General features: G+C 54.9%; 1 protein-coding gene across 5 annotated transcripts in view; it reads right to left on the bottom strand.

The window, feature by feature from the left end:
- Positions 1–3,243: 3,243 nt before the first annotated feature.
- Positions 3,244–14,603, bottom strand: part of TSKU (tsukushi, small leucine rich proteoglycan) — a 17,987-nt gene continuing 6,627 nt past the window's right edge. For 2 of the 5 annotated variants that reach the window (XM_045181915.3, XM_045181914.3), the window contains exon 2: positions 3,244–5,741. In XM_045181915.3, the coding sequence (XP_045037850.2) occupies positions 4,672–5,733 (1,062 nt within the window). In that variant the 5' untranslated portion in view covers positions 5,734–5,741 and the 3' untranslated portion in view covers positions 3,244–4,671. Of the gene's footprint in view, positions 5,742–9,882; positions 10,050–10,112; positions 10,161–14,603 lie in introns of those variants that run through there. The other 3 variants (XM_053924567.1, XM_045181916.2, XM_045181913.3) reach the window with 3 other exon arrangements.

Raw genomic sequence — 14,603 nt, 5'->3', positions numbered from 1 at the left:
TTTTATTATGTGGCACTCAGTACATGCCAGGCACTATTGTAAGTGCTTTCTGTGTGTTGGTTTATGTTCCCCACAACAGCCCGTGAGGTAGCTACTGTCTCCATTCCACAGACGTGTCAGCTGAGGCTCCAGGAGAGGTGGAGTGGTTGACCCTGGGCACCTACCCGTCAGCAGCGGAGCCGGGCTCTGAGCCCAGGCCGCCTCCCTCTGGAGCCGTGTCTTCATCGCTGGTTTTGTTGCCTTAAGGAGCTCCTGTGTTGTGCCTTAACCTTATTAGGGCACCTGGCTTTTTTTAGCCCAAAGTAGGGCTCTTTGTCAATTCTTTGGCTGAGCAGGAGAGCCGATGCCAGGAATCATCACTCCGCTTTGGCAAAATTGCTGCTTCTAAGAATCATCTATTTAGAAAATTGTTTCAGGTTTGACATTTCTGTCCTCAAACCAGTTTCTTTTTCTCTGTTTTCCTGTATTGTGTAAATAATAATTATATATGCATGCTATATATACACATGTGTATGAATCAAGAAGCAGAAATGTATGTTGACATTCCTAGTGCAGAATATTTTGACTAACGGGTATGTAAAAGATAATAAATAGTTTTTGGAATTCAACTGTAAACACAGGAAGAATTTCTGCCGAACTCAAGAAACACAATAATCCCCATAAATACAACTACTGGTACTTCAATAAATAAAACAGAAAAATAAACACACAGTGTATGACTTAACTGAGTGGCTATTTGCTGTTGCCAGATGTTGAGCTAGGGACTGACACTAGGTATCGACGCACAGAGGAATTATCATTGCAATCAGCTACCTGCGGACACTGGGCATTGGTATATATTGAGCAGTAGTGGGTATTGCCACCACTGGACATTTTCCCTTTGTCCAATCTGCCCTTTGAGAGAGCTGTCACTGAAGGACATTAGGTATTGATAAACATTTGGTATCAATGATATTTGCTCCCTAGTAGTCATTAGCCAACACAGTACGTTGAGCATTGATGAGCAAAGTCCTTTTAGCCCATGATGAACTCTATTTTGTCCTGGTGGACATCAGGTATGAACAGAGGGTGGACCTTTGTCCCCTACCTCCCACCCCATGCCTGGCAGTCTTGTCCAAGGAAACATCCTGTGAGCTGGCTCAGAGGCAGTTGCTGGGTGTTGGTGCCTACATCTCCATCTGCCCTCTCTCTGAGAGCATTTTGGCCGTGGTGATTTGGGGAAATCAGCGGGGGGTGTGGTAACACCCATGGAGGAAAACTCCTGGGATTGACAGACTCTAATCGGCTCTCTGAGCTACAGAGGGGCTGGGCTACACGTGGATCCGCAGGCTCCCTCCTGTTGTACTGACAGGCACCGTCTGGGCGTTTGTCCCTTCCTTGTGAAGGACGTGACGTGAGCACACCAGGGCTTAGAAGGGCCCTGTACTTGACTTAATGGTAAGATCCCGTGAATTAGTGTTGTTCTAGGATTCTGAATTTCTGAGTCTGTTATCAAAATAGGAGTCTAAGATTAGGTGGTTCTGTGATCTAATCCGTGACCCTACGGTTGACGGAGGGAGTTCTGAACACGCATCGGTAGGGTGTCTCCTCTGTGCCAGGCACTGCGCTCGATTCTTTACAAGTATGACTTCATCTACTCTTCATACAACCCTGTGGCGGGAGTCATTTCCACCCCCATTCTCCAGGCTCAGACGGGGAAGTGACTGGGCCAAAGTCACCCAACTGGTCTGTGATGGACCCAGGATGTTAATTAACCCTTTTCTGTGAACCCCGAAACGGAATCTTTGCACTTATAATTCTGTAAGAATTTAACGACCCTGTTCTTGGCCCCAGGATTCCAGGAGGGCAGAGAACGGCAGGATGAAAGTGGTCCAGCCAGGGAAGGCGAGGCTGGCTGCACAAACACTGGAGGGCCACTTTGGCCTTGTTCTCACACCGCCTTGGACTGGGGGTGTCTGGCTATGAGCGACCACAAGGTGGCACTGCGGGCTGGGAGCCTCTGGAGGGGCCTCAGGGATGCCGGATTGGCTCCAGGGCTTGTGTCCCCCCTAAGGCAGGCAGGCCCTGGCTGGGGGTGCAGAGTAATGTCCCCACAGGAAGGAGGAGCCTACACAGTGTGATGGCGTCTGCGCCCACCCTCCCACTACAGCTGTATCTCGGTGGAGGTGACCTGCCTCAGAGCTTGCTATTCTGCAGGAGTCCCAGCCTCCCCTCCCCTGCCTTCAGCACCGCTTTAAGACCCCTATGTTCCACGTCCCTCGCCCAAGGGTATCTCCTTCAAGTGGGGCTCTGGGAGGCCCAGACCCATTGGGGAGTCCCAGGAATCTCTCCCCTACCCCTGCGCTTGAAATCTCTCTAATCCCAGGGAAAGTGGAAGGGGTAGAGTACCAATGGAGCTCTCTGACAACACCCCTTCCCAAGCCTGAGGGCTTTTTCACTTTCTCGGCCTTGGGCTCCTGGGGTGTGTGGGGGGAGGGGCATGATTGACAAGATGGGCGAGCTCCCCACCCCTACCTGTGGCCCGAACGTTCTGGGTTCTGTGCCACTGCTCACATTTCCAGGCCTACTTGTCCTTCTCAGCTGTGTGAACAAGCCTCCTCCAGGAAGGCTTCCTAAGCCTCCCACAGGGCTCTCACAGCTCCCCATGCAGTCAGGTGTGCTGTGTCTTCCTTCTCCCTCCCGCCCCACTGATCGTGAGTCCCCTTAGGGGAGGGCTGGGGGTGAACCTATGGTTGTTGGCGAGTAGACCTTGGCCAGGTAGAATTTGCTGACAGTAGAGCCACTGAGTTGGAAATGAGCTCCCAATCACAGGATGTGTACAGAGGAGTGAGGCTCTCACATCAGTTAAAATGCCAGGAAGCAACAAAGCACAGTTGGCACTCAGAGGAGGGAGGTGGAGAGGGACCTCAGGGAGTCTCTGCAGGTGAGCCAGGAGCTGGGTCTGCCGGGATGGGAAGCAGCTGAGAGTGGGGATGAAGGCAAAGGCCCCAGAATAATGGCCTGAACACAGGGAGGGGCATGCAAATTCACGGGCCTCGGGCAGCAATGAGAGGGGAGATAAGGAAGGTGGAGAGGGCGAAACCCACTCCAGAGTAATTCCCTCCCCCCAATCCTGGGAGATCATTGGGCTTTTCAGGTAGAACACACTGCCCAGGGCAGGGCTGGACCTCATTCACTCTTGTGGCCCCGGGGCCCAGCCCAGGGAATATGAGTGGACACTCGTTGAGTGATGGAAAGAGGGACTCTTTATAAATGTTTATTAACTGAGGGTCAGCGAGGTGTTGGGCAGGGTTGGTGGGGGAGGATAGAGCTCTCACTGTCCTGTGGGCACCTCTGTGGGACCAGCCCCTCATGCCCACATGACCACTGATGGCTGGCTTCCACCCAGCACGTCCTCCCCCAACACATCCCCAGGACACCCTCTTACAAAAGTGAACAAATGTAACTTTTTTCTTTTACAAATGACACTTTTCCATCCCCAGCCAGCAGGGGTGGGGGTCGGGAGCTGGTTGAAAGTGGCAGTCCATTAAAAAGGCAACAATTTGTATAAAATGAGCAATAAGGAAAGAGCCCAGGGCTGGGAAGCTGAGATGCCACCCTGGCAGGGCACATACAATTCCGTGCAAAGTGCCTGACTCCTTCCGCTGCACTCAGTGGGGTGAGATGGGCTGCGGGCTCTGGGCCAGTGCAAGCTGAATCTGGGAGGCCCCTCCTTGCTTGTGGCCAGGTGGGGCTCCAGGATCACATCACCTCTTGGGGGAGCATCTAGAGGCAATGCCTGAAAGATCAATGGGTACGTTTCCAGTTTTGGTGCTAGGGGACCCCACCCCAGAGTGGGAAACTGGCAGGTGGGACTGGATGATATGACTGAAGCTTCTAGAGGCTCTGAAAGGTGAAGATACTCAGCCTGTGCAACACAGCTGGTCAGTGTGCTCAGAGTCCCACCTTGGTGGCCCTTGCCTGTTCTCAAGATGACAGAAAAAGGGCTTAAGTGGCAGGATGTGGGTGGTGGCAGCAAAGGGAAGCCCAGAAAGGGGACCAGGAGGGCACGAGTTAGAGAGGACAGCAAAGTGCACAGGGGCCCGGTGGGAGGCAGGACATGGGTCCAGTCATGCCTCTGCCGCAGGGGTACCTCAGACCAGCAACTTTCCTTCCCCAGACCTCAGTGCCCCCATCTGTCACATGAGGAGGTGGACTCAACTTTTTCCTCAGTCCTTTTTATAACTGAAGTTCTACCCAGAGTTCTAGGGGCAGAGAAAAGGATAAAGTGGGCCTCATGTGCCCAGAGCAAAAGAAACCCATGCTCCTGAGTGACTGGACCATGGGCCCAAAGGGGCAGAGTCATGGACCTGACCTCTAACCTTCCTCCTATCAGTCAGGCTGGCCCAGACTTGAGGGAAGGCACTTTGTGGTGGAGTGGGGAAGGATAGCAGGAGGCTATCGTCTGGTTTGGCATCAAAGACCCTCTGCTTATGGTTTGGGGACAATACAGACAAAGGAGCAAGACTTGGCTCCTGGGGTCAGTCCCAGGCCCACAGCTATCTGTCAGCGATGCTGCCGCAGAGGCCTGCAGAGTCCCCACTGGCATTGGCACATCGACATACAAATCACCCAGGACGTGAGTCAGACCAGGGCAGCAGTCTGTGATGTGGCCCCAGGCCGTACCATTTGTCACAAGGTGGTGGGACCCCTGGAAGCCTGTTCCCCCATGTCTATGCAGTGCAGGGCCACCTTGGGGTTGGATCCAGGCTGCCGGGGGTAGGTACCCTCCCGCACCAGGCGCCGGCACTGCATACCCTGCCCCACACTGACGCTCTGTAGCGCTGGGAGGTGGAGGAGCAGTGTCTCGGGCAGGGGCACCAGGCCTGTGCCCGACAGGTCCAGCTCCTGCAGAGAGCCCAGGCCTGAGAACACCTCAGCTCCTGCCCACTTGAGCTTGGGGTTGCCCGACAGGTCCAGGACTTGCAGGCCATGTAGCTCACGGAAACCATAGGGTTCCAGTTGAGGGAGACCCTGCAGGCTTCCCAGCGACAGGTGTGTCAGGTCAGCCAGTCCCGTGAAGGCCCCTGGGCCAATGGCAGCCAGCGGGTTCCCATCCAAGCTCAGATAGCGCAGGGGCAAGTCCCGGAGGTCAGGCACAGTGCGGAGCCTGTTCCAGGCCAGGTTCAGGCTCTGAATGGTGGGCGTGGGCTGGCTGGCCCGAGCAGGGTGGGACACGAGATGGTGGATGACATTGTGGGAGAGGTCCACGTGCAGGCCCCTGCCCTGGCTGTGGGTAGTGAAGGCAGACACCGGGACCTCACGGAGCCGGTTGTGGCTGAGGTTCACGTCACTCAGGGGCAAGCTGGTGAAGCTGTCCACAGGCAGGGCTGCCAGGCCATTATGGCTGAGGTCGAGTGACTCCAGGTAGCGAAGGCGGGAGAAGGCAGTGGGCGAGATGCTGGTGAGCAGGTTGTGGCTGAGATCCAGGCCGGCCAGTGTGGTATAGCCTGGCCCTGCCAACACCGACTCGTTCACGGTCTCTAGCCGGTTGGAGGACAGGTCCAGGTGAGTTGTGTCTAGAGGGATGGGCACGGGCATGATGTGGGGGCCCAGGCCGCTGCAATCTACTCGCGTCAGGCTGAAGCTATCAAAGAGGCCGAAGGTCTCCACCTCACACTGGCACCCGGGGAAGCATGGTCGGGTCGTCTGGACCCCACGCACAGCCAGCAACAGCAGCAGGGGCCACAGCATGGTGGGGGCTAGAAAGAGAGCCATAGGTGAGGGTTGACAGAAGGCACCCCATTCCAGATGGTTCTAACCCCACCCACAGGACACCAGTCAGTATGTCTAGGCACAGCTGAAAGGTCCACTTGCACCCTGTCCTCCCAGGATGCCTTTCCTAAATACTCCTCCTCAAATAGTTCCTCATCCCTGTTACTCTCAGGCCTTGGTGGGGTAAAGAGGGTGAGGCCAGACTGGTGGATTTTCAACTGGAAGCGGCAGAACCCTATCTTAAATAAGATTAGCAGATGAAAGTGGGCTGGTTCTGGCTGAAGGGAGGGTGGGGGCCTGGAACCCTCCATGCCTGCTCACCATCTCTGCTGCGGGATGTTAACAAACCCCACTGGAAACCCGTTAGAGTAGATGGTTTAGCTGGCCTCCAGGGCTCTGGCGATCTAGGGTCCATGGGCTGATCTTGGTCCAGGCCCTACCAGGGAGGCGCTTACAGGTTAGGGGTCAGGGTCAGGGTGCTGAACATGTGCCATGTGCTGTGCTAGCTGCCTCATTACACCGACTCACTTCATGCTCACAACCACAAAAATTGCAAGGTAGGCCCTGGCTGGTGTGGCTCAGTGGATTGAGCACCAGCCTGCGAACCAAAGGGTTGCCAGTTCGATTCCCAGTCAGGGCACATGCCTGTGTTGCCGGCCAGGTCCCCAGTTGGGGGCATGCCAGAGGCAACCACACATTGATGTTTCTCTCCCTCTGTCTAAAAATAAATTTTAAAAATCTTTGGAAAAAATTGCAAGGTAGAAATTTCTGTCACTGCTTCATGAAGAGGGAATTGAGACTTAGAGAGGTTCAGAAAGTCACGCCTGGCCATGAGTAACTGGGAGGGGAACCAGATGGAGCACAGAGGAAGCAAGGCTCGCTGTCACGGTTTGGCAGTGGTTGAGCCGTGCCTGAGACTCACGTGTCAGCCTCCCAGATCAAGGCCTCTCCCCAAGGGCTGGCTCTACCTTACCTCTTTAGTGGGTGACAATGGACAAGTCCACAGTCCTAAGCCCCCTCACCTGGCCTGTCCTCCAGAGGCAGGATCCTTTATTCCAATTGTCTAGACTTCCTGATGGGCTCTGGAATATCCGCCCCAAGTCCCTTACCCTTTGTTCTATCTCTACCTACAGATAATATAGGTATCACCCCTCTCTGGCTCTTCCTTTAACCTAAGCAGCCAGGCTGGTTCTCCCATTATATAGATAAAGAAATAGAGGCTCAAAGAGGAAAAGGGTTTGCCCCAACTAGTAAAAAGCAGGGCAGAATTAGAACCCAGGCCTGCTCGATTCCAATTCCTCTGTTTTCACCTGCTGCCTCTGGCAGGACTGGCAAGGAGGCTGGTGGAGAAATAAGATCCAAGGGGCTTTTTCCCGACACGTGCTATGATACAAGCCCCATTCCCCCTCCTGGCCGTTCCCATCCCTGTACAATTACACCGTAGCTGCCACACACGTCAGGCACTACACGTACACTGTCACATTTGATCCTCACACCCACACACATCTGTCTGGTCCAAAGCCTGTGCGCACACCCTCTGTAGCCCTGTGATGCTCATGGGAGGACGAGGAACGGGGTGAGCGCCAAAAGCATCTAACTGGACAGTCTCTGGTTGTCCCCTCCCACCACATAGCAGCCACTCAGTCCGGGAGATGGAAGGCACCCAGCCTCACTCCAGTAGGTCTCTTCATCTGGGATGGCCCCGCTCTGCACCCCTGCCCTGTCTTCCCGCCCCCACCCTCCCACTGGCCTTCAGGGAGGGATGGATCAGGGACCTGCCCACCTTCTAGACTGGGGTGGATGTGGCAGGAGCAACACGATAGTATTACCAGCCCTCCATGAAACTTTAAAGGGGCAGCTACCTGATCCACACACTGGCTCTGCATGGGGACAGGAAGAAGTGGGGCTCTTCTCCCCTGCCCTGCTATGGGGTCCCTCCTCTCCCACGCCTTTCTATTGTAGAACCCAATTTGAGGATTAAATCTAGCCCAGGTGCATCCTGGGCTTGGTCCCAACTGTGGCGGGGTAGAGTGTTCCAATGTCTGGAACCAAAAGGAAAATAATTAATTTGCTTCGGGCACCCTTTGTTCCCCTGAGTGAGAGCTTCTTACCACAGGGATTCATTACCACTCAGGGCCCCACCTTCTCTGCTAAGCTGATCTGCTCATACCCACCCTTCCTGGGGTTTAAACAAATAACACAAGCACAAAAAAAGGCCCAGAGATTACCCTTTGGTTCCCAACAGGGTACATTATACAATGTACCTATTAAATGCCAAATGGCCTCTCATGAGCTCCTGCTTATGTAACTGGAAGCTCAAACACAACCCCTCCAGAGAGGGGGCCCCTTGCCACCCCGCTCCAGGCCTCAGCCTCGTCCTCTGAACCACAAAGCAGTATTCTTGTCCTGACCCCCTCACTAGAGCTGATGGATGCTCCCCGAGATGCAATCCAACTGTGAAGAGCTATGCACACATGCAAGATGGCCATCAGTGGGCCACTATGGATAGGGACTCGAGGCAAGGGTAGGGACAGCTGATGTAAAAGGAGCAGGGGCGTAAATGAGACCAACATCCCCAAGGCATCCCAGACAGGTCCTCGCTTAGCCCTGCACAGTGGGCAACTCTCCCTGGGCTCCTGTTCTGTGCCAGGCCTGGACACTCCCCTGGGAAGCACCGACATTGAGTCAGAGCCGGTCCTCGCCAGGTGCTAGCGCTGAACACGTGTTCTCTCACATGCAGTTCCCAGTCCGTTTCAGGGCGCAGGGAACCGAGCCTGGGGAAGGGCAGCTGGTGGAGCCGGGAACTGAACTCCTGCCTTTGGAACCTTGTAATTGGCTTGGTTCCGGTGGAATGTACACTTCTGTGTGTTGCTGGGAAAAGAAGAGGTAAGTGTCCAGAGTCCTAGGGCCAAGCTCTAGCTGCAGCTGACTGCTGCGATGACGCAGGCGCCAAGATTTTTAGTATTTAATGGCTCTGGGGTTTTCCTGAGGTCACAGCAGAGCCCAGAAGACTCTCAGGGCATCCCAGGCTATTGGGAAAAGAGAAAGGAGAAATCCCTGAGAGGCCTCACAACTTTGGACCCAGAAGTGGGCAAAGGCAGAGATATGGGCTGGTGGTCTTTGAAAGTCAGGGCCCCTGTTCTGCTCCGAGGAAGTGTCCCCTTTGGAGTAACATACAGCTGGGCGCCTTCAGTGTGTCTCGGAGATGCTGGGCTCAGCCACTGCCGCTGGAGAAAAGGCTCAGGGGCCGAGGGGAGGGCAGGACTTTCCCAGGAGGAGACTGAGGGAAGATAAGGAAAATTCCTGCTGGGGCACAGCCCTTTATAGTTAAAAAAAAAAAAAAAAAAGGCCTTTGCTTATTTGATGCTGGAAGGTGCCAGAGTGGGCGTGAAATGCCTCACTTTAGTGGCGAGGGGAGTGTGCAGTGACTTGTCCTCAGATCCCCAGTGAGGCGTGGTAGCCGATGCTTGGGCTCCGGCCTCCTGACTCCAGGCCCAGAGCTTCCCAGCCCGCTGGAGCTGGCTGCTGACTCTCCTGGGGATCTTAGGGAGTCCATAAAAACAAGGTTCCGAAGAGCCTGCAACCTCACGCAGGGGGCCGATGCCATAATGATAGATATCATAAGGATAAATTGCATGTCTAGGAAAACTGTAACTATGCATTTAAAAAAAACCCACCCAACCCAAATCCTAATTTTAGAAAGGCCAAAAGAAAATATACCAACACAACAGTGGTTTTCTTTAGATGGCAGAACTCCGAGTGATTTAAACCTGCCTTAATCTCTTCACACACACCCCCACTACATGTCTTCCCTTACAGTAAACGCAAAAATATATATAATGTATATAGAACACACTGAGTAACGAAGGCTCCTAATAGGACTGTCTCCCGGCTATCTCTGCTTTCTCTGATGCTGGGTAGCCACAAGCTCTGAGCCTCAGTGTCCTCGTCTGTGAAATGGGCCACTAAGAGCCACCTCACAGGACCATCATGAAGATGACACAAAGTGGCAGAAGTGAGGCACCTGGCTGGGCTCCCAGTACAGGGGAAGGGCAGTGTGGGCTGCCCTGCCTTCCTCCCCAGACAGCGGCTGATGGGGTGGGGATCAGCAGGCCAGCCCGACCCCACCTCTCTTCCTCCTTCCTTTAGCAAGCAGGTACCACAATGTCAAAGCCTTATCAGCGCCCTCCCGGACAGTCATTCTTTCCAGACAGGCCGCACTATGATATTTCTCAACAGAGCTTCTGGGTCTGGGAAGGGATGAGTAATGTGAGTTCCTCTTGACAAAAACCATCAGCCTCAGCTCCGTGGAGAGGAAAGGCCTTCGTGGGGAGACGGCCCTGGACACCAATGTGCACCGCTAACTGGGAAAGTCACTTTACTTCTCTGGACCGGTTCCTTCGGTTGTGAAGCTGAGATGGTACTGAGGGTCCCCCTGGTCTCGGAAAGGCTGGCTGTAAAGAGCAGACAGAGAAGCTGAACACCCCTGTAGGGAAATGAGGCCCCAACGGGTGGAAGCCACATCAGGGAAAGACCGTCCCTTTTCACTCTACCTATACCCATATCCACTGCAGACATAATCAATAATCAGCCACAGCACCACTTCCTAGGGCATCTGCACAGGACCTCAGAGCTCTCCTCCGCAGGTACTCTCCACCCACTGATTAGAGATGGCCCTTGACATGAAAGCTGCCGTTCTGGGATCGATTCTCTGATCCGAAGGCATTACATCGCTGGGAACAGGAGTGACCTGCTAGGCTGGGCAACTTTGGGAAGTGTCCTCCTGTCCCTCAGCCCATTCCCTCATCTAGAACGGACACAACAATCCCTTCCGCAAGGGGGTGCTACGAGGACTAGACGTCACAGGGCCGGGACACCGACGGCTGTGCAGTCAATGGGTGCTTGTCTCTCCCAGGCTGTATGGTAGAAGGAGGCCCCCAGAAAGGGCACCCATGACCACCTCCCACCTCCTTCACCTCTCCAGGCGTGGGGGTGAAGGGGTGGCGATGGGGCGACAGTGCACAGGGACGAGGCAGGTCCTGGAGGACAGCCGTGGGTCCCCGTTTTAGTCCATGCTCTGCACGGCCCGTTCACATCGTAACAAGATCCCTTATACCTGCCTCGGCCCCAGGAGACCAGGTTTGCCGCTCTCTGTATGACCTTTGCAGTTTTCTTCATTTCTTTTGAGCCCCGGTTCTCGCACCTGTGTTAACAGTGTGAATCCTGCCTCCCTCGGGAGCTATGATGGGCCCTCTGGAGGAAGGAAAAGGCAGACAGCCGGTCACCATGGAAGGATGAGGGAGGACGGGGATCTTTGGCTCCAGATACATCACTTCTTTTCCAAACCCGGACGTGCAGATAAAAGACCCACTCTGTGATCGGCCAGGTTACAGAACACAAGAGCAGAAGGACAAGGGCTCGGAAATTGTACCCACCCTTGGTCTGGGGGACGTAGCATAAAGTCCTGGGTAGGGGCCCCTTAGGTCCAGCGAGTACAAGGTGTGGTCCTAACAGGCCCCAGGCAAGTCTCCCCACCGTGGCACTCCAGGCCGTGCTGGAGAGTCTCTAAAACAACTTTGAAGTCTCAAAACCTTCTGACTTCCTACTTTTACCCTCAGAAATCAAGTTCTCCCTAGCAGGGAGACATCTGCAAGTTGCGCCACCTTCCTCGCTCCCCTGGCTGCACTCCCCATCTTATTTATTGATTTTTTGAGAGACAGAGAAAGGAAGAGGGAGAGAGGAAGGGGGAGAGAAACACGGATTTGTTGTTCCACTTATTTATGCATTCATTGGTTGCTTCTTGTATGTGCGCTGACCGGGGATTGAACCCTCAACCTTGGCATACTGGGAAGACAGTCTAACCAACTGAGCTACCCCATCAGAGGCCAGTCCCCCTCTGCCCCCCCAGCCCCAGTCTTGATTTGGACCTATAGTGATACGTGGCAGCCACTGAACTAATCTCAGCCTCTGCTCACACTTCCTCAAATGCAGAGAGTTCCAGAGCTGGGGAGCTGGAAGGCCCCTGGGAGAGTAACCGAGGCACAGAGCGGGGCAGTGATAGCATGGAAATGGACCCGGGACCCAAGTCCTGACGCCTCACACTGCTGCCAGCATCGCCCGCATCCACCCGGCCTGCCCTGGCCCCACCAGTGGAACAAAGCCCGTTCTGTCCACTCAGGCTCCCAGGCCACCCCTCCCTCCCTTGCTTGTCCCCGGGGGCTTGTCACTCCACACTTTGGGCACACCTCCACAGACACAGACTGAGTAAGTTCTCTGTCATTAGGTATTTACCTGCCCGTTTCCTGACTTGAAGTGTGAGCAGCTTGAAGCAGTGGCCCTGCCTTCTTCACCTGTTCATCCCTTCCCCCACCCGAGGCCAGAGCCAGGCCTGGCGTGGCACTGCTGGATAAATAGAGAGCCGGCAGTTAAGAGTCAACCGCCGGACTCAGATCTGAATGCAGCTCTGTATCTACTAGCCTCAGTGAAGTCGCAATCCGGTTGGGTCTCAGTGTCCTCAGTAAGGATCACAACACAGGGTTGGTGAAAGCATTATGGGACGGACAGCGTGAAGCATTCAGCTCACTCGCTATCTGCCACACGCGAAGTGCTCAGGGCATGGGAGACAGTGCTGGTCATGATTTGCTAAGCTTCCTGAGGGCAATGACGGTGTCATTTTTCTTTATGTTCCTCCGTACTCAAGAACCCAATGCAGTGCCAGGCACCAGGCAGGTCTGTGGCTGTAGTGCCGACATGCTCCAGTCACTGTGCAGGTGTCTGACAGCAAGACCCCACGCTCCCTCCTCTGAGACCCCTCCGGGGCTAGCAGTTCTGGCTTTGCCCCCTTGGCCCCAGCTGCCTGCTTCTGGTGCTGCAACACAGCATCTCTGGCCCATAGGTTTGCCAGCTCCTTCACCACAGCTTCGAGAGGGAGCCCCTGGCACAGGAACAAGGTGGGCAGGGAGCTGAGCCTCAGGCTGGACCAGGGCCCCGCACCGACTTGAGACAGGCCTTTGCCTCCCCCAGCTGCTCCTCAGCGCCCAGCTGCCTCCCACCCAGCTCCCTTCCTTGTGAGCTCACTCAAGCTGACGCCAGTGAAATCCCCAGGTGGAAATTCCATTAACATCCTGCCCCCCAACCATTTGTCAGCTCCGGAAACTCAAGGCAAAAAGAATTTCAGGGCCAACTCCTGGAGCCTTGAGCCCTGGCGCTCCCAACAGAACCGCTAACGCCGCCCATCTCTACAAACACGCCAGCTCACCACGCACTTATGTACCAGCACCTCGTGTCTGCCTCACCACAACCTCTGACCGTGGGGATTACTGTCCCTGTTTTGCAGACAAGGAGACTGACATTCTTCAGCTAAGTAGTCGTAGAACCAGGTCTCAGCCTTAGAGGTCTTAGCTCCAAATCCAGTGCTTCTCATACCACGTGCCTCGGCGTGCCAACGGCCATGTGGATGATGGCTGACTGATCACGCTGGGCTATAACGACATTTACCTATCTGTCCTCTCACGGGCAGGGATGGGGTTAGATTCATTTTTATGTCCTTGGGGCTGAGCACTGGGCCCGGCACACAGTGAGTACTGCATGAAGATATCCCAGCCATTTAGAATACCACCCCTCCCCTAAGGACACCTCTCAGCTCTTCCAGTGCCTCCCCGATGGTTACCTGCCTAGTCACCCTGCAAGGTCAGCAGGTTAGGTGGCATCCTACCCATTTTACAGGGAGGTTCAGTGATCTCTTCAGAGTCACACAGCCTGGGAGGCCAGGGGCTAGATCAGGAGCCAGGTAATCCGACACCCAGGGCCTGGCCTCCTCCAGGACATCTTCCCTGCAGGTGCAGGTGGGCCCTGGGGCCCAAGCACCTCCCCTAGGGATGACAATCCACAGGGAAACGGGCAAGGGTCCCAAAACCCTTTCTCCTTTCAGTGTGTCTTCTTTCTGAAGCTTTTCTGAGGCAGCACATGTGCACACAGGGGGAGGCAGTCCAGGGCACAGGAAATGGGTTTTGCAACCAGGCAGAAAGGGCCCCAACCCCACAGTGCCTCACCCACCACGAGGCGTGCGTGCGCCCTCACCCGAGTCTGAGCCTTCACCTGTGACGTGGTGAGAAGCTCAGCACTGCTCCCAGCAGGCCACTGGGGTGATGGCATGAGAGAGAGTGAAGACTCAGCCTGGGCCTGGCGCACATGGGTGCTCATTGCATGTGGGTTCCTGTCCCCACTAATGGGTGATTTCAGGGACCAGGAAAGAAAAAGGAGTTGCGATGCCAGGAGATCTGAAGGCCAGGTAGGGGCAGGGGATAGACAAGATCCAAAATACATCCCCCGAGCCTTGGATTCTTTCTCAGTGCACCATTCCCAGAGCCCACTAGGGCTGCAAGTGCTGGCGGGGCGCTACCAGGAAGTTGGTAAGTTTGGAAAAGTCTCAGAGGCCAAAGCAGGCTGAAGAAGTTGTGTCTTCCGTGACAAAATGAGGACAAAATTCGAATCAGCAACCTCCCCCTGGTGGGTGGGTCAGTATCTTCTCCACCCCTCACTCCTAAGCCAGGCACTCACTCTGCCCAAGTCGGGCTCAGGAGGCCTCCAGGCCTGGACTGTGGCAACAGCCATCTCCTTGGCCTCCCGCCTCCAAAGGCCAGGCTTGCTGGGTGCCGGAGTACAATCCCAACAGAAGACGAGGACCCCACGACTGCTCCCTGTTTAAAACCTATCTCTTACCAGTCTAGAGCCTATCCCCTTCCTAGGGCCCTGCGCCTTTGCACAGGCTCTTTCCTCCCAGGAATGTGGCCTTCTTTTCTTTGTGTGCTGTGTAGGATCTCACTCATTCAATTTCAAAGCCACCTCCT

This window comes from Desmodus rotundus, chromosome 5, assembly GCF_022682495.2.
Source record: "Desmodus rotundus isolate HL8 chromosome 5, HLdesRot8A.1, whole genome shotgun sequence".
NCBI lineage: Eukaryota > Metazoa > Chordata > Mammalia > Chiroptera > Phyllostomidae > Desmodus > Desmodus rotundus.
Note: the sequence above shows the minus strand (reverse complement) of the source record. Positions and strands in the feature narration are given on the sequence as shown.